The 26994-nt window shown below is 43.5% G+C and overlaps 1 protein-coding gene and 1 pseudogene across 1 annotated transcript in view; one reads left to right on the top strand and one right to left on the bottom strand.

Moving 5' to 3' along the window:
- Positions 1-26994, bottom strand: part of LOC126204305 (trypsin 3A1-like) — a 133822-nt gene that overhangs the window by 88954 nt on the left and 17874 nt on the right. The window contains exons 2-3 of the mRNA XM_049938691.1: positions 23566-23792; positions 3331-3499 (exon numbers count right to left, since the gene is read on the bottom strand). Of these exons, the coding sequence (XP_049794648.1) occupies positions 3331-3499; positions 23566-23792 (396 nt within the window). The remainder of the gene's footprint in view (positions 1-3330; positions 3500-23565; positions 23793-26994) is intronic.
- On the top strand, positions 22947-23063 carry LOC126204657 (5S ribosomal RNA; annotated as a pseudogene).

Here is a 26994-nt window from a genome sequence, read left to right as displayed (position 1 = left end):
CTAATTAAACCTACCTAACCTAAGGACATCACACACATCCATGCCCGAGGCAGGATTCGAACCTGCGACCGGAGCGGTCGCTCAGCTCCAGACTGTAGCGCCCAGAACCGCACGGCCACTCCGGCCGGTGCCTTGTAATGCCTACATTAAAGTTTATATATGTCTAGTTAATAGTTCAGGTAGCAGAGTAGTGTTCAGTGGATGTTAAGGGTTGTGTTACAAAGTATATCATCCATCATCTTATTTCACCCGTTTGGTGATCAGCGTCTAAGGTGTTCAGTCTGAGCGGGTTGCCTACAAACACGTCTCCGACGATTATCTGGTTGAAGGTATTTGCTACAATCATCGGTGAAGGGAACGTGATGCCAGTCCTGAGCGGTCCATTCGGCACGTTGTTGGGACCATCTGTACTGTATGGTGTCGTGATTCCAAAGATGGACCTCACCATGGACGTCGGGAGTGAAGTTGCGCATCATGCAGCCTATTGAGCGCAGTTTGAGTCGTAACAAGACGTCCTGTGGCTGCACGAATGCATTATTCAACATGGTGGCGTTGCTGTAAGGGTTCCTCCTAGCCATAATTCGTAGGTAGCGGTCATCCACTGCTGTAGTAGCCCTTGGGCGGCCTGAGCGAAGCATGTCATCGACAGTTCCTGTCTCTATGTATCTCCTCTATGTTCGAACAACATCGCTTTGGTTCACTCCGAGACGCCTGGACACTTCCCTTGTTGAGAGCCCTTCCTGGCACAAAGTAACAATGCGGACGCGATCGAGCTATGGTATTGGCCATCTAGGCATGGTTGAACTACAGATAACACGAGCCGTGTACCTCCTTCCTGGTGGAATGACTGGAACTGATCGGTTGTCGGATCCCCTCTGTCTAATAGACGCTGCTCATGCGTGGTTGTTTACATCTTTGGGCGGGTATAATGGCTCTGAGCACTATGGGACTTAACGTCTGAGGTCATCAGTCCCCTAGAACTTTAGAGCTACTTAAACCTATCTAACCTAAAGACATCACACACATCCATGCCCGAGGCAGGATTCGAACCTGCGACCGTGGCGGTCACGTGGTTCCAGACTGTAGCGCCTAGAACCACTCGCCCACCACGGCCGGCGGGCGCGTATAATGACATCTCTGAAGAGTCAAAGGGACTGTGTCTGTGATACTATATCCACAGTCAACGTCTATCTTCAGGAGTTCTGGGAACCGGGGTGATGTAAAACTTTTTTTGATGTGTGTTTTAGAACCAGAGATGAGCCATTGTGTTATTAACTTTCTCAATTTGTGAAGTTGTTTCTTTAAAATAAATCATCCTTTTTTTCTGAAATTTTAATCACTTGTTTGTCTGAACATGTACATCACATCTACCGATTTCCGACCCATTCGGATAATTCCTTCGTGGTGGGTCGTTTTCTAGCTCTTCCCTTGCTCAATGAGGACTTTTTCTTTAGAGATCATCGGCAGAAGATAAGTATGTAACACATTCAGGATTAAATTTGCACATTAGCCTCGCCCGTTAGTGTAAGACAAGCGTTGAATTTGCTAGAAGGTCTTATGAATTATTGATATTCTATTCAACATTCAATTCGGCATAGGCATTTTCAGAGATTAAGAAGATAATGCATTACCGGGACGGCAGTGCTTTGAATGTACTGTGTTGTATGTGTGAGGGTGGGAGGGGGTACCGCGTGATGTGGAGCTATGCAGGTCACGAGAGACTAGCTAACACGGCGCGAGGCCTACGAGAAAGACAGGCCGCGGCGCGTACGTCACGAAGGTAGCCCTGCGCTCGCTCGCTCGCTCAAATCAGCAGACAAACTACATTTCTACACCTGTTAACTCGTAACTAGGCGTGTCCGTGCAAACGAAAACTGAATCTTCTACAGGAATCTGCTATTATGGAATCTTATTGTTATTAGTCCTACAATGATGAGACGTCCGTGGGTCTACATATGATTTGTTACGGCTGTACTGGCGTACAATAGAATAAAATCATGCTAAAATGATTATCAGTTGCATAAGGCACCTCTTCCAGCTTGTTATGAGTGCTGTTAAGCAGAAGAGACTAAATGCTATGAACAAGCCGTTATACCATTTCTATCGAGTATTGATCTTAAATTAAATTTTGCTGTGGTACTGTTAATCAGTAAGACTTCATAATAGCAGATTCCTGCAGACAATGCAATTCTCGTAAGTACTTACACGCCCAGCTGCGAGTTAATACGCTACTGCCCATTAAAATTGCTACACCTCGAAGATGACGTGCTACAGACGCGAAATTTAACCGACAGGAAGAAGATGCTGTGATATGCAAATGATTAGCTTTTCAGAGCATTCACACAAGGTTGGCGCCGGTGGCGACACCCACAACGTGCTGACATGAGGAATGTTTCCAACCGATTTCTCATACACACACAGCAGTTGACCGGCGTTGCCTGGTGAAACGTTGTTGTGATGCCTCGTGTAAGGAGGAGCGCCTGCGATGGTGTACTCAACGACGAACCTGGGTGCACGAATGGCAACTGATGAATCTAGGTTCTGTTTACAGCATCATGATGGTCGCATTCGTGTCTGGCGACAATGCGGTGAACGCACATTGGAAGCATGTATTCGTCATCGCCATACTGGCGTATCACCCGGCGTGATGGTATGGAGTGCCATTGGCTACACGTCTCGGTCACCTCTTGTTCGCATTGACGGCACTTTGAACAGTGGAAGTTACATTTCAGATGTGTTACGACCCGTGGCTCTACCCTTCATTCGATCCCTGCGAAACCCTACATTTCAGCAGTATAATGCACGACCGCACGTTGCAGGTCCTGTGCGGGTTTGTCTGGATATAGAAAATGTTCGAGTGCTGCCCTGGCCAGCACAATCTCCAGATCTCTCACCAATTGAAAACGTCTGGTTAATGGTGGCGGAGCAACTGGCTCGTCACAATACGCCAGTCACTACTCTTGATGAACTGTGGTACCGTGTTGAAGCTGCATGGGCAGCTGTAGCTGTACACGCCATCCAAGCTCTGTTTGACTCAATGCCCCGGCGTATCAAGGTCGTTATTCCGGCCAGAGGTGGTTGTTCTGGGTACTGATTTGTCAGGATCTATGTACCCAAATTGCGTGAAAATGTAATCACATGTCAGTTCTAGTATAATATATTCTCCAATGCGTTTCTTCTTGGTGTATCAATATTAATGACCAGTAGTGTAGGTTTAGAAACGCATTTTGTATGCTGAGCTTAGTGAGCGAGATAGTTCGTGACGTGCGCGCCGCGGCCTGTCTTCTTCGTGGGCCTCGCACGGCGGCTTTGCCCGCGACGCTGACTCACCTGGACACCGTGGCATATGAGCGCGGCGCCCGAGTCCCCCTGGCAGGCGTCCTTGTCGATGGTGTACGTGCAGATGTGGGTGTTCTCGCGCAGGCGGCGATGCAGCTTCTCCGCACACTCTTCCGTGTCCAGCAGCTGCAGGTCCACCTTCATCAGCGTCCGGTCATTCCTGTCACCAGCCCACACGCCGATCCAGCTCTAGCATTTAGAGTCCAACAGATAAGCTGGGTTGCGCCACAGGGATCAGTAGGGAAGTAGTTCCCACTTTGGGGGTCATTACCCTATGAACAGTAAATTACATTTTCTGAGGGGTAACAATAATAGTTTCCGATTGTGTTTCGATCACGAAACTAAATTATTTTTAAAAGACCATTACTGTTATCACTATTTCATAACACTGTAACACTGATTACATAAGTTACTAATTACTATGAAAACTATCCAATAAAAAATGCAACACATTTTTTCTTAATGCTGGAGGGTTTTGGGTTGGGTTGTTTGGGAAGAGACCAAACAGCGAGGTCATCGGTCTCATCGGATTAGGTAAGGATGGGGAAGGACGTCAGCCGTGCCCTTTCAAAGGAACCATCCCGGCATTTGCCTGGAGCGATTTAGGGAAATCACGGAAAACCTAAATCAGAATGGCCGGACGCGGGATTGAACCGTCGACCTCCCGAATGCGAGTCCATGGATGGTTTTATTTACGATTTAGATACACAGTTTTGTTTCCCAGTGGTTCGTCTATTGACCCTGTGGTGTCATGTATCGATAAAACCCCACGACGTACCAAGATTGGCAACAGAATTGCAAACTTCCATTCAGAACGACAGCAGTCGTGTAGGATCCAGTAGACTCTATCCCAGTACCAGAGATCCTCGGCAACTCTGACGATTTAAGAAAGGGGAAAATAAGCTGAAGGAGTGAACTGATGCTTGTGTTGGGGAGAGCAATGAACTAGCGTGATCCACACAGGCTAATCATTACCATTTCTCACGCCGGGCGGGAAGGTTCCCCCCGTCCCCGCCTCTATTGTCGCATTGCGAGAGCTTCTTTGTTTATCCTCAGTGTCGCGTGAGTCGTTGTGAGTGTCACGTCGTTGTTTGTCTCTCGGCATCTAGAGTTTGTCATTCCATTCTGACGCGGCATTGTCTTGCGCCGTCATCCCCTCCATGGCTCCCACGAACATTCCATGCACAGGTGCTGCCCGTTTTAGTTTTGACATGTCCACGCCTCAGGTGCAGCCGAGTTCGTTAGAAATTCTCTTTTGGCTTATAGATACGATCAAGGTCATTTCAGAACTGTTTCACTCGGCTGACTTCGGTCCCGAATCGTATGTGTTTTATTTTAAGTTCAGGTTGACAGATTCCTTTTGTGGCACGGACAATAAGTCCCTTTCACTCATCGCGATGGCACTTCAAAATGGCTCTGAGCACTATGGGACTTAACATCTATGGTCATCAGTCCCCTAGAACTTAGAACTACTTAAACCTAACTAACCTAAGGACATCACACAACACCCAGTCATCACGAGGCAGAGAAAATAACTGACCGCGCCGGGAATCGAACCCGGGAAACCGGGGCGTGGGACGCGATGGCACTAATAGCATAGCTATTCTGGTGAACGAGGAGGTAGAATATACGAATGTTACGGTGTTTAACCTTCTGACCGAAGTTGATGACAGTCTCCTCAAGACCGTCCTGCTTCCGTTTGGGGATATACGGAGTATACGGCGGGAATGCTGATCCGCTCAACATCTTGTACAAGTTGATAGCGGAGTTCGATCTGTGGACGTGGCGATCAAACGGAATATTCCCTCTTATTTGCAGATGGGTGGTTACTGGGTACATATAATATACACAGAACAAGAGGGGATCTGTTTTATACGTAATGAGAGTGGATATTTCGGTACAAATGGCTCGCGTCTTGTCACGGTCTTAAAATCCACTTATGAACGACGTTAAAAGCTAGCTTTAGCGGATCTGGTTTCCCAAGTGACAGCCAATTGTGCCTAACCACGTTTCTGAGTGGGCAAGGCTTCCCGTTCCGTGATGGTCCTAGGGTTGCGGACGCGTCGCGAACGAGCATGTATCACTCCGTACTGTATATACGGACTTGGCAGGCATCCCTGAGTATGAAAGGCGTTACCACCCTTTCTTCGCCCGCGGATGGACAAAGCATGCTACAAGCCGCTGCTGATCAGAGCCAGATCGGTTTAAGTGCGCCAGCGGCACAATTGCGGACGGTAAAAGACTTACCATCAGTTTCCTTTTCCGTTGATTCCAAATGGCCGCACTGCCCACCAGTGGAAGAGTGGGATGTATCCTCTGTACCTGATACTGAATTTCAGCAGAGCCCCCCCCCCTACGATGCCCCATGCGGCAGTCGCCCTTCTGGTCCGCAGTTCGTGGTCTAGTGGGTAGCGTTACTGCCTCAGGATCACGGGGTCCCGGGTTCGATTCCCAGCCGGATTGGGGATTTTCTCCGCCCGCGAACTGGATGTTTGTGTTGTCCTCATCATTCCATCATTATCAATCGTGACAGTGGCGAGATTGGACTGTGTCAGGGGACTTTGTACGGGCGCTGATGACCGCGCAGTTGAGCGCCCCACACACCGAACATTATCATCGCCTTACTGCACAGCCACAACAAACAACATATTCAACTCGAGCGCGCGGCATAAAAAACAGAAAGATGGGGGAAGAGAGCGAACACCTCTTTACTTTCAAATTCATCCGTTGACATGAACTGTTAACCGTCATTTGCAAGTAATCAACACCATAGTTTTGATGATCAGTGCATGCAGGCCTGTACCTTTCGTACCTCGAATGTGAACGGAAGTTCCGAGCTTAGACTTGCGGCGCTGCAACAATTTATTTACGATTCAGGTGCAGACGTGATATTTTTTAAGAAGTGTTATTTGAAAGTTTTTCTGTTCCGGGTTTTTCTACCTTCTTTAATGTGGTTCCTGCGTTATTTTACAGAGAGGGAATACTCCTGATTGATTTCGAAGTTCTTGATAACGGCCGAAGAATAGACTGCACTTTTTGTGACCTTACTTTAATTATTGTTTATAACCCTTCAGCATCTGGTCGATCCACAGATGGCGTGCTTCTTTATAAACAGAATATAGTTTATTTATTTCGCCAAACTCCGCAGAAACTTCTGTTGGACGGAGATTTTAATGGTAACTTGCGACCTGTGGATCAGAACCCTAATTTTAAATCATAAGGAACTAGACGACTTGCTGCGTTCTTCAAAAATTAGAGATGCGTGGATCCGTCAAAATCCTACTCTCGTCAGGTATACGCATTTTGCAGCTTCTTCCAGGAGCCGACTCGATCACTTTCGTCTTCACGATACTTCATGTGGACAGCTGTTACCGATAGACGTGATACCCGCTTGTTTCACTCATCATTGTGCCGTAGCTGTAACTTTAAAACCACGAACCGCAACCAGTAAAACTGTATAGCCTCCCCTGAATGCTGAACACATCCCTCTTAAAGGATCCTTCCCTCGAGATTATCGTTAGAGAGGTTTCGTCCAGTAGCTCGCGTTCGCAGGACCGTTCTCCTTCTCTTATGAAATCGTGGGCAGGGCATGCCAAACCTCTGCTCCGGAAAGCGTTAGTACGCTACGGCGCTGAGACTGCAAGAGATCTCCGTCGGACTCAGCAATTTTATTACTCCGTCTTGCGCCAACTTTATGGCGGTGCCAGACAAGCTCGTTTACGGGTAAGGGATGTCCGCCATGTTAAGGCAAAACTTCTTCAGTTAAAGAGGCAACAATTAAAATGACTCAGGGTGCGATCGAAATCCCGCTTTTTCCCACAGGTTGAACTGACATCTTTACATCACCTTATCCGGTTGTGGACGCGTCGTAAATGAGCATGTGTCACGTCCCTTACTCACACCGATGGTCACACACTGATATCCCAACGTGACACATCCACAGCAATCTATAATTACTTTACCGGCCTTTATGATGACTAATTGTCATGGGCGACTGGAATGCAGTTGTATGGGTAGGAGTAGAAGAAAAGGTTACAGGAGAATATGGGCTTGGTACGAGGAATGGAAGAGGAGAAAGACTAATTGAGTTCTGTAACATGTTTCAGCTAGTAATAGCGAATACCCTGTTCAAGAATCACAAGAGGAGGAGGTATAATTGGAAAAGGCCGGGAGATACGGGAAGATTTCAATTAGATTACATCATGGTCAGACAGAGATTCCAAAATCAGATACTGGCTTGTAAGGCGTACCCAGGAGCAGATATAGACTCAGATCACAATATAGTATTGATGAAGAGTAGGCTGAAGTTCAAGACATTAGTCAGGAAGAATCAATACGCAAAGAAGTGGGATACGGAAGTACTAAGGAATGACGAGATACGTTTGAAGTTCTCTAACGCTACAGATACAGCAATAAGGAATAGCGCAGTAGGCAGTACAGTTGAAGAGGAATGGACATCTCTAAAAAGGACCATCACAGAAGTTGGGAAGGAAAACATAGGTACAAAGAAGGTAGCTGCGAAGAAACCATGGGTAACAGAAGAAATACTTCAGTTGATTGATGAAAGGAGGAAGTACAAACATGTTCCGGGAAAATCAGGAATACATAAATACAAGTCGCTGAGGAATGAAATAAATAGGAAGTGCAGGGAAGCTAAGACGAAATGGCTGCAGGAAAGATGTGAAGACATCGAAAAAGATATGATTGTCGGAAAGACAGACTCAGCATACAGGAAAGTCAAAACAACCTTTGGTGACATTGAAAGCAACGGTGGTAACATTAAGAGTGCAACGGGAATTCCATTGCTAAATGCAGAGGAGAGAGCAGATAGGTGGAAAGAATACATTGAAAGCCTCTATGAGGGTGAAGATTTGTCTGATGTGATAGAAGAAAAAAACAGGAGTCGATTTAGAAGAGATTGGGGGTCCAATATTAGAATCGGAATTTAAAAGAGCTTTGGAGGACTTACGGTCAAATAAGGCAGAATGGATAGATAACATTCCATCAGAATTTCTAAAATCACTGGGGGAAGTGGCAACAAAACGACTATTCACGTTGGTGTGTAGAATATGAGTCTGGCGATATACCATCTGACTTTCGGAAAAGCATCATCCACACAATTCCGAAGACGGCAAGAGCTGACAAGTGCGAGAATTTAGCACAATCAGCTTAACAGCTCATGCATCGAAGCTGCTTACAAGAATAATATACAGAAGAATGGAAAAGAAAATTGAGAATGCTCTAGGTGACGATCAGTTTGGCTTTAGGAAAAGTAAAGGGACGAGAGAGGCAATTCTGACGTTACGGCTAATAATGGAAGCAAGGCTAAAGAAAAATCAAGACACTTTCATAGGATTTGTCGACCTGGAAAAAGCGTTCGACAATATAAAATGGTGCAAGCTGTTCGGGATTCTGAAAAAAAGTAGGGGTAAGCTAGAGGGAGAGACGGGTCATATACAATATGTACAACAACCAAGAGGGAATAATAAGAGTGGACGATCAAGAACGAAGTGCTCGTATTAAGAAGGGTGTAAGACAAGGCTGTAGCCTTTCGCCCCTACTCATCAATCTGTACATCGAGGAAGCAATGATGGAAATAAAAGAAAGGTTCAGGAGTGGAATTAAAATACAAGGTGAAAGGATATCAATGATACGATTCGCTGATGACATTGCTATCCTGAGTGAAAGTGAAGAAGAATTAAATGATCTGCTGAACAGAATGAACAGTCTAATGAGTACACAGTATGGTTTGATAGTAAATCGGAGAAAGACGAAGGTAATGAGAAGTAGTAGAAATGAGAACAGCGAGAAACTTAATATCAGGATTGATGGCCACGAAGTCAATGAAGTTAAGGAATTCTGCTACCTAGGCAGTAAAATCACCAATGACGGACGGAGCAAGGAGGACATCAAAAGCAGACTCGCTATGGCAAAAAAGGCATTTCTGGCCAAGAGAAGTCTACTAATATCAAATACCGGCCTTAATTTGAGGAAGAAATTTCTGAGGATGTACGTCTGGAGTACAGCATTGTATGGTAGTGAAACATGGACTGTGGGAAAACCGGAACAGAAGAGAATCGAAGCATTTGAGATGTGGTGCTATAGACGAATGTTGAAAATTAGGTGGACTGATAAGGTAAGGAATGAGGAGGTTCTACGCAGAATCGGAGAGGAAAGGAATATGTTGAAAACACTGATAAGGAGAAGGGACAGGATGATGGGACATCTGTTGAGACATGAGGGAATGACTTCCATGGCACTAGAGGGAGCTGTAGAGGGCAAAAACTGTAGAGGAAGACAGAGATTGGAATACGTCAAGCAAATAATTGAGGACGTAGGATGCAAGTGCTACTCTGAGATGAAGAGGTTAGCACAGGAAAGGAATTCGTGGCGGGCCGCATCAAACCAGTCAGCAGACTGATGACACAAAAAAACAAAAAAAAAAAAAAAAAATCTACTGATTCGATCGTCCCTGATGGGTTTACTTCTCTTCTCGATTGCGTGGTTACTCCAGCATTAAATGATGACTTTCTAAGTGGCTTTACTTGCAATGATATATATCGCTTTGTTGTTCATTCACCATTGCCAAAAACTCCGGGACTCGATGGTATTCCTAAGGAATTTTAAGTACATTTTTGGCCTCTTATATGTCACTGGTAAATGAGGTGATACGGGAGGGGAGGGAGGGAGTTGATTCCTGACGCCTTCAAGATCGGTAAAGTCGTTCTAATTTTGAAGACAACCGGACGCCAAGACACTGATAAATTCCCCCCGATCACACTACTTAATTTCGATTGCAAAACTGTCATCCGGGCGGATACTAGCCGTTTGTCGATACTGCTAGAGGAAATTCTTACTGTCCACCAAAGCTGTGTGCCTGGGCGCACAATTCTGACTACAGTAGTCCAATGTCGCGACGCTGTCTAGGTGGCTGCAGCGACTTCTGTCTCTGGAGTCTTACTTTTTACTTATTTTAATACGGCATTTGACCGAGTCGGCCACGGTTTCTTGATGCAGGTGCTCAAGGCGACCGGTCTCAATCATACGGCGTGTCAGACATTATCCAAACTTTTTACTGGTATTCACACGTGTGTCGTAGTGAATGGACAACTTACTCCCCAGATCACCATCCGACGGGGTTTACCGCAGGGGAGCCCCCTCTCCGTGTCACTTTTTTTTGTCTTGTTCTTAGAACTTCTATTTCGCCGTATTGCTGCTCAATTAAATGGCTGCAAGATTTTAGGAGAAACCTTCTCGGTACGACCGTACGCGGATGATGTTATGATATTGCTACGCCACGTCGATGATATATCCTTGCTCAAGAACATATTGGAATCCTTTTGTTTTCTCCCTGGGGCCCACCTTAATGAACAGGAATGTACCCTATTACCATTGCTTGGTTTTCAACACATTGTCATTCCATGGGCGGCCATTGTTGCTCGCCACAAATCGTTGGGAATTACCGTGGATCGCTGTCCGATGAAAATGGCTGCTCTCGATTGGCAGGAGGTGACGAATCGAATTGTAGGTGCCACTGTGGGCATGAACGCCGTCTTTACAGAGTGCAGATCTAAGACTCTTACATTTTCAGCAAAGTGCGTTATGCTGCGCAAATATTCCCGCTACCCTCGATGATGGCGCGCAAATTGATACAAATATTCGGTCGTTTCCATGGGAAATGTCATACTTTTCACTTCGGTATGAAGTTGTTGCAAGTCCCTGACCCCTTGCAAGGTTGGGACTCCCTAATATCAATGGCGAACCGTTTTAACATCTAGTCGAGCAACTCGTTTTATTACATCTCGCTTATTTACGTGTCTTCGACCAACCAGTCTGGTTCCTCTTGCCTATGTTGGCAAACAGTAAAGGAAACAATAGAAAAATTCGGACTAGGTATTAAAATCCACGGAGAAGAAATTAAAAATTTGAGGTTCGCCGATGACATTGTAATTCTGTCAGAGACAGCAAAGGACTTGGAAGACCAGTTGAACGGAATGGACAGTGTCTTGAAGGGAGGATATAAGATGAACACAAACAAAGCAAAACGAGGATAATGGAATGTAGTCGAATTAAGTCGGGCGATGCTGAGGGAATTAGATTAGAAAATGAGACACTTAAAGTAGTAAAGGAGTTTTGCTATTTGGGGAGCAAAGTAACTGATGATGGTCGAAGTAGAGAGGATATAAAATGTAGACTGGCAATAGCAAGGAAAGCGCTTCTAAAGAAGAGAAATTTTTTAACACCGAGTATAGATTTAAGTGTCAGGAAGTCGTTTCTGAAAGTATTTGTATGGAGTGTAGCCATGTATGGAAGTGAAACATGGACAATAAATAGTTTGGACAAGAAGAGAATAGAAGTTTTCGAAATGTGGTACTACAGAAGAATGTTGAAGATTAGGTGGGTAGATCACGTAACTAATGAGGAGGTATTGAATAGAATTGGGGAGAAGAGAAGTTTGTGGCACAACTTGACTAGAAAAAGGGATCGGTTGGTAGGACATGTTCTGAGGCATCAAGGGATCACCAATTTACTATTGGGGGGCAGCGTGGAGGGTAAAAATCGTAGAGGAAGACCAAGGGATCAATACACTAAACAGATTCAGAAGGATGTAGGCTGCAGTACGTATTGGGAGATGAAGAAGCTTGCACAGGATAGAGTAGCATGGAGAGCTGCACCAAACCAGTCTCAGGACTGAAGACCACAACAACAACAACATGTTGGCCGTATCAACTCTAAACTGCGGCACGTGAAAATTGTATTATAATATGTTTTCTGGGAGCTGCTGACGTTTTATCAGTGACACGTCTTACCATTAGATCATTGCTTTCACGTTGGGGAGCACCATCATCTCTCTCCCCAGTTGAAATGGCCGCGCCATTGATATCCTGGAAGACAGTGTTTAGTCCTTGTATCCTCCTGATGGAAGTAGCCTCAACTGGCTAGCTGACCACTGGTTTTCCTTACCCGTTCAGCTGAAGCTGCTTTTTCGGCTGCACTTCTGTATCGAGACTTTTTTGTTTTTCGTCGGAACAAGACTAATTGGATCATATGGTTTCTCGGACACTACGACCGCTATGTAACTGGGAGTGACCCCCTTATTTTTCGCCAATATATAGTGAATGCTCATTGGAAGTGGCAGAGGCTTCCATGTTATCGTGCTTTATTTGCAAATATGTTGCACCTTGTCTTTAATCGTCAAGGAATTAAGTAGCCTTTGTTTTCTGAGGAGCCTTCTCTCATTGTGTTCTTCCTAGAGAAAAAATTTGTTTCCTTTTGTGGAAATTTTTCTATCAGCTTTTCTTTTCGAAATGCAAATAACAAAAATGAAGGAAAAATTTAAGAAAATATGAAAAATAAAAAAATTAAAATAAACATGAAAAGATAAAGAACTTGAAATAAATAAACCACCCTAGTTCCATGTCCATGTGAGCGACCAGCACATTGTGGTCAGGTCTCGGGTTTGACCCCTTCCCGCAATGTCTACACCTGGCCTGAAGCTCTATGTCTGTCATTCCCGCAAAATAAATAAATAAATAAAAATAAAATAAAATAAAATAAATGCAGATGTGTTACATATACTGTTATGGTGATGTAATGGCTAGCACACCTGCCTAGTAAGAAAAGAAACCTGGGTTCAAGTCCAGGCTGGACCGTAAACTTTAATTCAATTCTTCAGTTTCCAGCATTATCGTAAATAATCTTGAGACTCATACGTCTCAAGGAAAACTTGATCATATCAGATCTATAGATCACCTACACGCCTGAGGTACAGGCAATATTTTACCATTACGTCCAAAGCTGCGATGTTATTCCAATATGGGAGAGCCTCGGCGATAGTGGCGATTTAAGAAGGGGAAAATAAGCTGAACTAGTGAACTGAAGACTGTGGAGGGGGGGAGGGTGTTATCTATATTGTTATGGTATCAGAAACGAGTTCAGTGTTGCATTCGGACACATAGATAACATTTCGAACACCAATTTTAACGAATTGAGATACCATATGTTCCCAGACTCTGATGGATCGCAACAGAAAACGTATCTCGACAACGCTTGATTTGTGGACCCATGTTTATTGGATCTTTCTGGCTGCTTTTAGCCTGTACATTCCATGAGTGAATTATTAACCATCACTTCTGAAACACCTTGCATATGTATGTATCTGTGTATGTATAGGAATGTATGTGTGTGGGTATGTATGTGTATGTACATACATGTATATATGTGTGTATGCGTACGTTTATATGGTTGTATTCACGTGGCGCCACCGTTCTCACGCTCGTCATATTTGTGGAATAGTATCAGGAAGGAAAGATGTCAATATAGCAGTCATGTAAAAGCGTCGCCTTGATCTTTGATGTATGCAACCCCGAAAAATCGTCTCATACTCGACGCGTTTCTGATCTCTACTAGTAATACAGTCGCAGACATATTGATGGTGTGCGCCCTTGCTTTTATATGGGAAGTATTATGCTTTACTCAGCGGGATTAGTTGTGCACTCGCGCAAATTATGAGTGTATATACACTACTGGCCATTGAAATTGCTGTATCACGAAGATCACGTGCTACAGAAGCGAAATTTAACCGACAGGAAGAAGCTGCTGTCATATGCAAATGAATAGCTTTTCGGAGCATTCACACAAGGTTGGTGCCGATGGCGACACCTACAACGTGCTGACATAAGGAAAGTTTCCAACCTATTTCTCATACACAAACCGCAGTTGACCGGCGTTGCCTGGTGAAACGTTGTTGTGCTGCCTCGTGTAAGGAGGAGAAATGCGTGCCAACACGTTTCCGACTTTGGTAAAGGTCGGATTGTAACCTATCGCGCTTGCTTTTTATCAAATGGCTCTGAGCACTATGGGACTTAACATCTGAGGTCATCAGTCCCCTAGAACTTAGAACTACTTAAACTTAACTAACCTAAGGACATCACACACATCCACGCTCGAGGCAGGATTCGAACCTGCGACCGTAGTGGTCGCGCGGTTCCGGACTGAAGCGCCTAGAAACGCTTGGCCACCGCGGCAGGCTGCGGTTTATCGTATCGCGACATTGCTGCTCGCGTTGGTCGAGATCCAATGACTGTGAGTAGAATATGGAATCGGTGGGTTCAGGAGGGTAATACGGAACGCCGTGCTAGATCCCAACGGCCTCGTATCACTAGCAGTCGAGATGACAGGCATCTTATCCGCATGGCTGTAACGGATCGTGCAGCCACGTCTCGATCCCTGAATCAACAGATGGATACGTTTGCAAGACAACAACCATCTGCACGAACAGTTCGACGACTTTTGCAGCAGAATGGACTATCAGCTCGGAGACCATGGCTGCGGTTAGCCTTGACGCTGCATCACAGACAGGAGCGCCTGCGATGGTGTACTCAACGACCTGGGTGCTCAAGTGGCAAAACGTCATTTTTTCGGATGAATCCAGGTTGTGTTTACAGCATCATGATGGTCGCATCCGTGTTTGGCGACATCGCGGTGAACGCACATTGGAAGCGTGTATTCGTCATCGCCATACTGGCGTATCACCCAGCATAGTGGTATGGGGTGCCATTAGTTACACGTCTCGGTCGCCTCTTGTTCGCATTGACGGCACTTTGAACAGTGGACGTTACATTTCAGATGTGTTACGACCCGTGGATCTACCCTTCATTCGATCCCTGTGAAACGCTACATTTCAGCAGGATAATGCACGACCGCATGTTGCAGGTCCTGTACGGGCTTTTCTGTATACAGAAAATGTGTGACTGCTGCCCTGGCCAGCACATTCTCCAGATCTCTCACCAATGGAAAACGTCTGGTCAATGGTGGCTGAGCAACTGGCTCGTCACAATACGCCAGTCACTACACTTGATGAACTGTGGTATCGTGTTGAATCCGCATGGGCATCTGTACCTGTACACGCCATCCAAGCTCTGTTTGACTCAATGCCCAGGCCGTTATTACGGCCAGAGGTGGTTGTGCTGGGTACTGATTTTTCAGGATCTATACACCCAAATTGCGTGAAAATGTAATCACATGCCAGTTCTAGTATAATATATTTGTCCAATGAATACCCGTTTATCATGTGCGTTTGTTCTTGGTGTAGCAATTTTAATCGCCAGTAGTGTAAGTATCGATTACGAAGGCTGAAGTGCTGAGTCCGTTGTGTCGCTGATGTTGGTCACTTATTGAATTCACGGAGTAAAAGTGAGTGGTAGTGGTCACAGTAGGGTTTTTGCATGTCGGTCTTGCCATGGGCAGACCCTCGGGAAAGAGCTGCAACTACAGCAGTTGGCGAGAAAGCACACTATCTATAAAAATGAATATACGAGATAACTGCAGGAAAATAATGGAAGTGGAAATTATACCAAAGTTCGTGGAAACTGTTCTGGCAGCTGTTGGATTGCACTATTGGACTGCACTGTCTGTTGGATCATGTGTGCAGAGTGGCGTGTAGCGATCAATATTCCAATTTATCTGTCCTCTGTCGACATTAAGCAGTGATAATTTGTAATACGAGGGTGTGAGTGTCTCGTACTTTTGTCTGAAAATGGTGAACTAGTCAATGAATTTATCTACCATGAAATCTATAGTTTTATTCAATATTACACTGTTCAGTCACTTTAATGTGATCACTTGTCAAAAGCCTGAGTGACCATCTTTGAAAGTGCGAACTGCGGCACGATGTGCAGGAATGAATTCAGTGAGAATCTGAAACGTACTGATAGGGATGTGGAGGTATGTGGCAGGTTTCTCAGTTGACAACAGCCTGGTCGAAGTCGTCGCACAGATTCTCTATTCGGTTTAAATCTGGGAAGTTTGGTGGCCAATAGCGTACGGTAAACTCTTTCTGGTGCTCTTCGAACCACGCACATACACAGCTGCGTCACGGTGCATTGTTCTGCTGGCAGATGTTTCATGACGAGGAAAACCAAACGGCAAGTAGTGGTGGACATAGTATTCTCGTTCCCTGAAAGTGAAAAAATTGTGGTATGTTTCTCACTTACCTGTCGTAACTTACGGTTTGGTGAAGAATTATCTATTCAGTAAGTATCGTTGCCGTAATTGCATATACATTTATGTTTTAACATCATCCACTGGATCTCGATGTAATTGATGAGAGATATTCAGAACTCTGCGAATTGACCAAAGTCGATCAATGTAGCCATGCTTCGTCAGATAAAATATAATATTAGGCTGAACGTCTCCATTACGCAACAGTTAGTTATATTGCTGACGTCGTTCGACAGTACCTGAACAGATCAGTCGGTACACGGCCTTTAGTTTGTAAGGAGTTCGCGTCTGTAGACTACTGACACTCCAGTCTGAAGCGTTAAGGGTTGCCTCGATTTACTCGTACTTCTACCCAAGGCACCTTCTCGTCTAACATGGAGACCAAACTTCAATCGAATTTGTGTATCTTTTCACATCTATGGCACGTGAAGTTCACACCTCAAATATCGAGAACACAAAGAAGGGTGATTCAACTATGAAAAATTCTCGAGGAAATCGACTTCGAAATTTTCCGAGCGTCCTCAGTAACCTAAAGCAAGGCTGTCATCTTCGACAGGCAACATGGCACTGTGGGAAAGTGGTTGCCTGCCACGTGGATATCGTAGTTTCGATTCCCGGCCATTGTGAACTTCTGAACAAAGAAGCATTTTCTACCTGCATGTCTGTGAAGCTGAAAAAATAAGTCTGTAATTTTTTTATTTAAGCAATATTTGTTAACAAGCTATATAAACAAAAATCAATTGCCGCATATATGAAAGATAATCACGTGATGATGGCTTGACCGATTTGGTTGACTTTTTCCGTGTTCGTTGTTGTCAGGACAAGATTTGTATCAAAGAAAATTTTTGAAAAGACCAACGGAGAAGTCGGTAATTAACATCAACTGCCGCATGTATGAAATATCGTCAACTAAGAACGGCACGACAGAATTGTTAATTTTTGCCTTTGTTGGGTTCGTTATTGTCAGGACAAGATTTGCACGAAAGAAAATTTTCGGAAAATCCAATGAAAATGTCTGAAACTAACATCAATTACCGCATGTATGAAATACGTCAATTAAGAATCGATCGATAAATTTGGAAGATCTTCGTGTTTGTTGTGTTCGTAGTTGTCAAGACATGGTTTTTATGAAAGAAAATTTTTGGAAAATCCACCGGAAAAGTGTGAAAGTGTGAAATTAAAAACAATTGTTAAAGAGCACCAATCGAGAACGACTCGACCGAACATTAATTTTTGTGGACGGTAATGGCATTTTTGGTACGAAAAAGGAAATAAAAAATTGCATTCCGTTTCACAGTTCTGCTGTCAAATGTTTTCATAGCACAGCAAAAAATCAGTTTGACAGTTATATATATAATACATAAATACACATGTAATATATAAATGAGAACGTTGTTTACAATACATACATATATATGTAATATATAAAGTGGAAGTGTACGTATCACAAATTTCTAAAAGTTATTGACCGATTTACTTCAAATTTTTACGCGCTACTCTGCTGAACTTCTAAATGGAAACGAGAACATAGAAGGGGGAAGGAAGACATCGACAGAGAGAAGGAAGGAGAAATTTATGCACAAAGGCATGGGAGGAGGAAACACACGGAGCTACTGAACATTGAGACATAAATGGACATAGAGACTGAGGAGGAGGAGATGGACAGAAAGAGGAGGGAAGAGGTTATGCACAGTGATAATCAGAGGGGGGGGGGGATAGATTACGGAAAGAGAGGGAGGATGAGAAGGTGAGCAGAGTGAGGGGGAGCAAGGACTTCAGGGTGTATGTCCAAGTCCTATATACACTATTTGATCAAAAGTATCCAGACACCATCCATCGGTAATGCTGGAATTCTGTATGGTGTTGGCCCACCCTTAGCCTTGATGACAGCTTCCACTCTCGCAGGCATACGTTCAATCAGGTGCTGGAAGGTTTCTTAGGGAATGGCAGCCCATTCTTCACGGAGTGCTGCACTGAGGAGAGGTATCGGTGTCGGTTGGTGAGGCCTGGCACGAAGTCGGAGTTCCAAATCATCCCAAAGGTGTTCTATAGGATTCAGGTCAGGACTTTGTGCAGGCAGTCCATTACAGGGATGTTATTGTCATGCAACCACTCCGCCACAGGCCGTGCATTATGAACAGGTGCTCGATCGTGTTGAAAGATGCAATCGCCCCGATTGCTCTTCAACAGTGGGAAGCAAGAAGGTGCTTAAAACATCAATGTAGACCTGTGCTGTGATAGTGTAGCGCAAAACAACAAGGGGTGCAAGCCGCCTCCATGAAAAACACAACCACACCATAACACCACCGCCCCCGAATTTTACTGTTGGCACTACACACTCTGGAAGATGACGTTCACCGGACATTCACTACACCCACACCCTGCCTTCGGATCGCCGCGTTGTGTACCCTGATTTGTCACTCCACACAACGTTTTTCCACTGTTCAGTCGTCCAATGTTTACGCTACTTACACCAAGCGAGGCGTCGTTTGGTATTTACCGGCGTGATATGTGGCTTATGAGCACCCGCTCGACCATGAAATCCATGGTTCCTTACCTCTCTCATAGTACTTCCAGGGGATCCTGATGCAGTTTGGAAATCCTGTGTGATGGTCTAGATAGATGTCTCCCTATTACACATTACTACTGTCTTCAACCGTTGGCGGTCTCTGTCAGTCAACAAACGAAGTCTGCCTGTAAACTTTTGTGATGTAGGTGTCCCTTCACGTTTCCACTTCAGTATCACATCGGAAACAGTGGACCTAGGGTTGTTTGGCAATGTGGCAATCTCGCGTACAGACGTATGACGCAAGTGACACTCAATTACCTGACCTCGTTCGAAGTCCGTGAGTTCCGCGGAGTGCCTCATTCTGCTCTTTCACGATGCCTAATGACTACTGAGGTCGCTGATATGGAGTACCTGGCAGCAGGTGGCAGCACAATGCACCTAATGAAAAACGTATGCTTTTTGGGATATACATAATGTATATTTCACACTTGCGAAACATTGTCGGGTTCGCTGACTTTTATAAAAGACCAGTAATGATGAATTTATGGTGGCAGCAAAGGCTGGATTATTGAGGGTGAAATCTGATTAGAAATAAGAACACGTTCATTTTTCATAAAAATGACAATTATGTGTGTGTTAATTAACGTATACCTTATGAACCTTTTACTGAAATGATGCAGGTGTTCGAACAAAAAATAAAAGGCAAATAATGTGTCCAAAATGAAACTCGAATGAGCGATTAGCAGTCTCTAGCGATACCTATTTTCTCCCATCTTTATGCATTTTATGCTTCAAGGAAATGCGCGAACAGGATGCACCACTAATCAACAGTTGTGTTACGAGATCCCACGACCAAACACTTTAGCTTCTATCTATGCGTCAAAACAGTATAAAAGCGACAGATTCATTTATCTTAAATCAAAAGATAAAAGTTTCAGAATTTTTTTCGCATTTCTGCTGATCTGACCCCATTTTCAAAAATGTCAACAAATTTTACCGAACTTTATTATAGTAATTCGTCTCATTTTGGGAATGAAGCTGAATGATAGATTTAAGATAGCAAAAACACGTTTTCCAGACGCCTGTAGCGTAGCACATACCTGGGGAGCCATATGAAAAAATAAAAAATTAAAACAAAATCAAACAAAACGTCTGAAATCTCTTTTTCTGGTAGATTTAGATAAATTAATGCGTAAAAACTGTTTTTCAGAAGAAAATATGAGAACGTACCATTTTGCACCCATTAAGAAAATATTGAAATATTTTATCAATCGGTAACAAAGCATATGATGAAAGAAGTTGCGCAGGTGGAGAAAAAATTGTCAGGCAAATAGTGCTCTACCTTAATAATCAGACAACTTTTCGAAACTCAAAAACCATCACAATACTGCATTGAGTAATATGCAAGTCTATGTTGCAAGCCAATGAATAAGTTCCAACCCTAAAATTCTGATATCATCAATAAAGAGCTCACTCGAAACCATCGCACTGAAGGATTTTTTAAAGAATTTCCACAAAGACAAAGTGTGGTAAAGTTCGAAAAATACAGTTTATTCAAAGAGAAAAAAATCTGAATGTGATTAACCAGCATAGGACTCATAAACATTATCGTCACCATCGAAATCTCCTTCACTATCCTCTTCTGGGAAACAAATACAATTAGGCAAAATCACTCATCTGTTTATAAAAATCTTACACTGAAATTCATGTCAGCTATACATTTTGTGGATGTCGATTCTTCGTCAAAAATAACGTCATTCCTTTTTGGTAACTGTCTACCAAAGAACCACGAAAAATCGTAACTTCCGATGTTCTCATGCCATCCGAAATCCTTGGGGTTCAGCTCTATCAGATTTTTGGTATGATCATCGCTAAATATTTTGTTTTCAATAAATACTGTTCCAATTCTATTTTACAGGCAGCAAAATTAAACAAATCCAGATTTAGAGGTGTCGAAGAACGTTCACTTCTCATTGTATGTGATTCAGTAAAAATATTTAATATAATCGAATTAACATCGTTAATTTTTTTCGTTTCATAATCTACACATGAATTCTTCTAAGACGTTCAATACATTCCCAGTGTCAGAAGTATAGCTCATTATCTGCCTACATCTGTGAAAGCGTTTTGACAGCGTGCAGAATGTTTCAGTGTTGTCAGTGGCCATTTTCCCCCTGGCGATAGAATGCGGGACCGTAATAGCTGCTTTTCATAGCATTAAAAGCAGCTAATTTTGCTAGAGCAATCCGATTGTTTCATACAGACGCGAAACATCGATGTAACGGTGGATATTACCAATGCCAGCATCCATACAAATTTTTATGCAACTTTTCACAAATCCTATACTCCCAAGCATTGTAATTAGGATGTCATTGTTGAATATTGAATTGATACTCGACCTAATTTGATAAAAATGGTAAACAATCTTACTATCTGCTTTCTCGTGTTATTAACAATTTAGATCTCCATTAACTGTTTGTTTAACTGTATAATACAGGGTGATTCAAAAAGAATACCACAACTTTAGGAATTTAAAACTCTGCAATGACAAAAGGCAGAGCTAAGCACTATCTGTCGGCGAATTAAGGGAGCTATAAAGTTTCATTTAGTTGTACATTTGTTCGCTTGAGGCGCTGTTGACTAGGCGTCAGCGTCAGTTGATGCTAAGATGGAGACCGCTCAACAGAAAGCTTTTTGTGTGATGAAGCAACTTTCCACACTAACGGGAAAGTCAACCGTCACAATGTCTGTATATAGGGCACTGAGAATCCGCGGGAAACAACTCAGTGTGAACGTGACTCGCCTAAGGTGAACGTTTTCTGTGCCATTTCAGCCAATAAAGTTTTTGGTCCCTTTTTCTTCGAAGGTGCTACTGTAACTGGACTACAGTATCTGGAGATGTTAGAGAATTGGCTGTTCCCTCAGCTCGAACAAGAAGCACAACAATTCATATTTCAGCAGGATGGAGCGCCACCACATTGGCACTTATCTGTCCGTAACTACCTGAACGTCAACTACCCGAGGCGATGGATCGGCCGCCAGGCAGCCCGTGACAGAGCACTTCATCACTGGCCTCCAAGAAGCCCTGATCTTACCCCCTGCGATTTTTTCTTATGGGGGTATGTTAAGGATATGGTGTTTCGGCCACCTCTCCCAGCCACCATTGATGATTTGAAACGAGAAATAACAGCAGCTATCCAAACTGTTACGCCTGATATGCTACAGAGAGTGTGGAACGAGTTGGAGTATCGGGTTGATATTGCTCGAGTGTCTGGAGGGGGCCATATTAAACATCTCTGAACTTGTTTTTGAGTGAAAAAAAAAACCTTTTTAAATACTCTTTGTAATGATGTATAACAGAAGGTTATATTATGTTTCTTTCATTAAATACACATTTTTAAAGTTGTGGTATTCTTTTTGAATCACCCTGTATTTAAGCCAGTATTCATAGCCCATGTGGTGATTAATATGGATTATTTTCTTCACGGCTATATCGATCGGAACCTAGACTGGAAAACCATGGCCTCACCAGATGAGTCCAGACTTCAGTTGGTACGAGCTGGTGATAGGATTCGAGTGTAGCGCAGGCCTCGCGAAACCATGGAACCAAGTTGTCAACAAGGCACTGAGAAAGCTGGTGGCGGCTCTATATTGGTGTGGGCTGTGTTTACATGGAATGGACTAGGTTCTCTGGTCCAACTGAGCCGTTTATTGACTGAAGATGGTTATGTTCTGTTACTTGGACTTCGTATTTCCAAATAAAGTTTGGATTTTTAAGGATGACACGGTGCCATGTCACCGGGCTACACGTGTTAGCGACTGGTTTGAAGAACATTTTGGACAATTCGAGCGAACGATTTGGCCACCTTGACCAGCCGACATACCTGCAAGCGGACGTAACCGACAGGTCAGTCCGTGCACAAACTCCTGCACCGGCTACACTTCCGCAGTTATGGACGGCTATAGAGGCAATATGGCTCGATATTCCTACAGGAGAATTCCAACGACATGTTCAGCCCATGCCATGTCGAGTTGCTGATTTACGCCGGGAAAAAGCAGGTCCATCACGATATTAGTGCGATCACATGACTTTCTCGGCAACGTCCTTACCGCAGTGGATCACCGGTTCCCGTCAGATCACCGAAGTTAAGCGCTGTCGGCCGTGGCTGGCACTTGGATGGGTGACCATCCGGGCCGCCATGCGCTGTTGCCATTTTTCGGGTTGCACTCAGTCTCGTGATGCCAATTGAGGAGCTACTCGACCGAATAGTAGCGGCTCCGGTCAAAGAAATCCATCATAACGACCGGGAGAGCGGTGAGCTGACCACACGCCCCTCCTAGACGCATCCTCAGCTGAGGATGACACGGCGGTCGGATGGTCCCGATGGGCCACTTGTGTCCTGAAGACGGAGTGCTTTACATGACTTTTTTCACAACAGTGTACAAGCAAAATCTCACTTTACTAGCGGTTAAAAATTAGTCATGCATTACGTCTGCCAGGAAGTGTCAGTCGAAGAACTGTATGCAGGATGTATTGACTGTCTTATGCAATCATTTCTGTTGCTTTTGGAGTTCCATATCCCGTCCGTTTATGATATTGGTGACAACTGGTACCACATGAAACAAGTCAGTAATGCATTTCAAATAACCAACAGATTTACATCAAACAACAAAATAGGTATCGGATGCGATTTAACGCAGGAGTCTGGACTGACCGGCGCGCCTCAACCTTCTCGGTGTTGCCCCAGCCAGCCACGGTGCAGTTTTCATTGTACAGGACCTTCAAGGACATGACGTCGTGCGGCAGCGGCACAGTGTGGACGCGGGGGCCCTCCTTCAGTGGAGACCGCAGCCGGATCATCGCCAGGTCGTAGTCATACGTGCCGCCGACGCGGACCAAGGGGTGCACCACGAACAGGTTCGGCCAACCGCGTTGCGCTTGCTGAACATAAAGTAATGCATAATTGCGTCTTTTACTTCTGCCTCTTGAATCATATCGTAGTAAATGACTCCCAGATGCATGAGGGGCGTTCAATAGGTAATGCAACACATTTCTTTGTTTTCTGGAACCAGGTTGGTTTTTTTCAGGATTGCGATACACCATATTATTCACCACTCGTCTGTCAAACAAAACCGTTCTTTTAAATCTCGTTTCCGTGAAATACAACGGCCTTACGTCACTTTGCAGGTAGGGCCTGTACGCCCGCACGCCCGCATGGCAACACTCTGCTGTCGACGTCGGAGCGAACGTCAACAGCACGCCCCCCCCCCCCCTCCCACCATCCATCCACTGCTTCCCGCGAAGTGCATCCTTCATTGGGCTAAACAGATGCAAGGTGCGATATCCGGGCTGTAAGGTGGATGAAGAACAACTACCCAACGAAGTGTGAGCTCCTATCGAGCGGCCGGACGAAGTGGCCGTGCGGTTCTAGGCGCTGCGGTCTGGAACCGCGAGACCGCTACGGTCGCTGGTTCGAATCCTGCCTCAGGCATGGATGTGTGTGATGTCCTTAGGTTACTTAGGTTTAACTAGTTCTAAGTTCTAGGGGACTGATGTCTTCAGATGTTGAGTCCCATAGTGCTCAGAGCCATTTGAACCATTTGAACCTATCGGGCGCACAGATATGTGTGAGGCCTTCCGTTGTCATGGAGAAGGGGAAATTCTTTATATTTTTGTGGACACGAACAGGCTGCAGCCGTTTCTTCAGTTCCCTGAGGATAGCACAGTACAACTTCAGAATTGATCATTGCACCATCAGGGAGGAGAGCAAACAGAAAAACAGAATAACCCCCTCCAGAGTACTTTACCGGCTCAGGTTGCGGCTTTGAAGTTTTCCTTCCGAAAAGGGGTGCTATGGTGCCATTCCACGGAGTGCCATTTTTTTCCAGTTCGAAGTGATCAACCCATGTTTCATCGTCAATTTGAGTCTCCAATTGTGTGTTTCAGTTTCATCTGTAGATACCAAAAGTCAGGCGTTTATAAAATAATATGTAATGACTGTGAGAAACAGTATATTGGCCAAACTGGCCGTAACTTTTTAACACGTTTCAAAGAACATACTACTGGTACTGCACGTATCAAATCAATATTTGGTCAACATCTTGATGGATACAATCATTCTGAGGGTTGCATTTCTAGCAATTTGAAAATATTACATACTGTGCCAAAAGGACCACTGCTAAATACCTTAGAAGAAATTGAAATTTTTTCACTTCACAAAAGTAATCCATTATCTGTTTTAAACGAACAACTTCAGTTCAAAGACAAACATTTCTTTGAGCTTTTCGATGATCTGATTTAGAATGTTTACTCTTCTGTCCTTTGTCTTAAAAGGTTAAAAAAAATTATATATATTTTTTTAATTATAAAGACTTTTAGCAAATATTTTATCTTTACATTGTAATTGTTTTTTACCAAACATTATTTTATGATTGACTATCTGTTTTAGAATTTTGCTTTTATGCTTTTAGACTGCATATTGCTAATTCACATCGTTTTATTTTTGACACTGGCTCATAATTTTATAATTTTAAATTCTTTCATTTTTATTTGCTTATATGACTGGCATATAACTTGAGGAATAGCCTTAAAAAAGCACATGTAATCTACATATCAACTTCATAGATAATATTTCATATATACGGACAACTACTTCGTATCGTATTTGGACAGCATGTAGTATACATGTCAGCTACAGATTATTGTAGCTTACTCTTTTCGTTTCAATAAAGACAAGTTGCTGCCTAATAATACATCGTCTGACGCCACAGTCTTTGCCATTCTACTTCGCAACAACTTCGTTGGAAAGAAGCCTGCTGCCACATCTTTGCACTGGCGTTTGTCCTCACCATGGCAACCACTAGTTCGACTATCGACTTTACAACAACTTCAGTGAAAAAAGCCTGCTGCTTCATCTTTGCAACGGCGTCTAACTTCACCATAGCAACCAGTGGTTCCAAATGGTTCACTGACGGGCCTTGAGAGGGCAACCCATGTACTGCCAAACCGATGTTCATTTTCCTACATATTTAAATATTTTTAACGCTTCTTAATTGACAATAGCTGTTTAATAAGCTAAGTTTAGTGTGTATTTATTTCTAATTCTTGACAATGTTCTTTTAACTAAGAAATTTTAAATTGTAATTCGACTTATAACTCATTGGTTAATAATGACATCATGCAGTCAGAAGTGGGTGGAGCCTCCATTATATATAGTAAGACGTGCACTGGTTTCTCCAATAGTGATTCTTCAACAGAAAGAGGTTCCTACTCAATGGTAATTCAACGTTTTATAGCTTTATAACTTTATGTATTTTGTTTAATGTATGTAGCCCTCTAATTAGAGCTTTGTATACAACTTATAGGTCTGAAGATGACCAAAGTAGTGGTTGAAACCGGTCACCTTGTTAAATAAATCGTGATCAAGACTGTTTTTAATAGTAATTATTTATAAGACATTGATCACTGCTGTGCCCATAATGTATTCAAAAGTAATATAGTAAATTATTTAAAAGGTAGATGCCTTTCTGAAATTCTGATTTCCATATACATATTATTTCATTAATGTAGATGTTGAACAAAGTTGGAGAGATGCAGCAGCCTTGTCGTAGCCCTTTGTTAGTTGGTACCTCATTAGTTGTTTTACCATTGAGATCTAGAGTGATATTTGTGTCTTGATATAAACTTTTTATCGCATTTACTAGATGTTTTGGATATCCATGATTTGTCATTATTTCCCAAAGCTTCTGTCTATCGACATTGTCAAAAGCTTTTTTAAAGTCAATAAAAGCAATGTGTGTTTCTTTATTATACTCTCTCCGTTTTTCTATTATTTGCTGTGGAATAAAAACTGCATCTATTGTGGAGCGTCCTTTCCTAAAACCCATTTGTTCCTCATGCAGTACTGCTTCAGCTACGTTTTTAAGTCTTCTATTTAAAATCTTAGCATACACCTTGTATGGTAAGTGCTGTAAACTTATTCCTCTGTACTAACTGCATGGGCTTTTATCTCCTTTTTTTAAAAAAATGATATCACTCTAGCTGTTTTCAAGTCTTTGGGAATACTCTTCTTCTTTCAACATTTGTTGAAGTGATGTAGCAGTCGTTGGTGTAGCATCATTCCTTCATATTTTAATAATGCCGT

This window comes from Schistocerca nitens, chromosome 9 (assembly GCF_023898315.1).
Source record: "Schistocerca nitens isolate TAMUIC-IGC-003100 chromosome 9, iqSchNite1.1, whole genome shotgun sequence".
Classification (NCBI taxonomy): domain Eukaryota; kingdom Metazoa; phylum Arthropoda; class Insecta; order Orthoptera; family Acrididae; genus Schistocerca; species Schistocerca nitens.
Note: the sequence above shows the minus strand (reverse complement) of the source record. Positions and strands in the feature narration are given on the sequence as shown.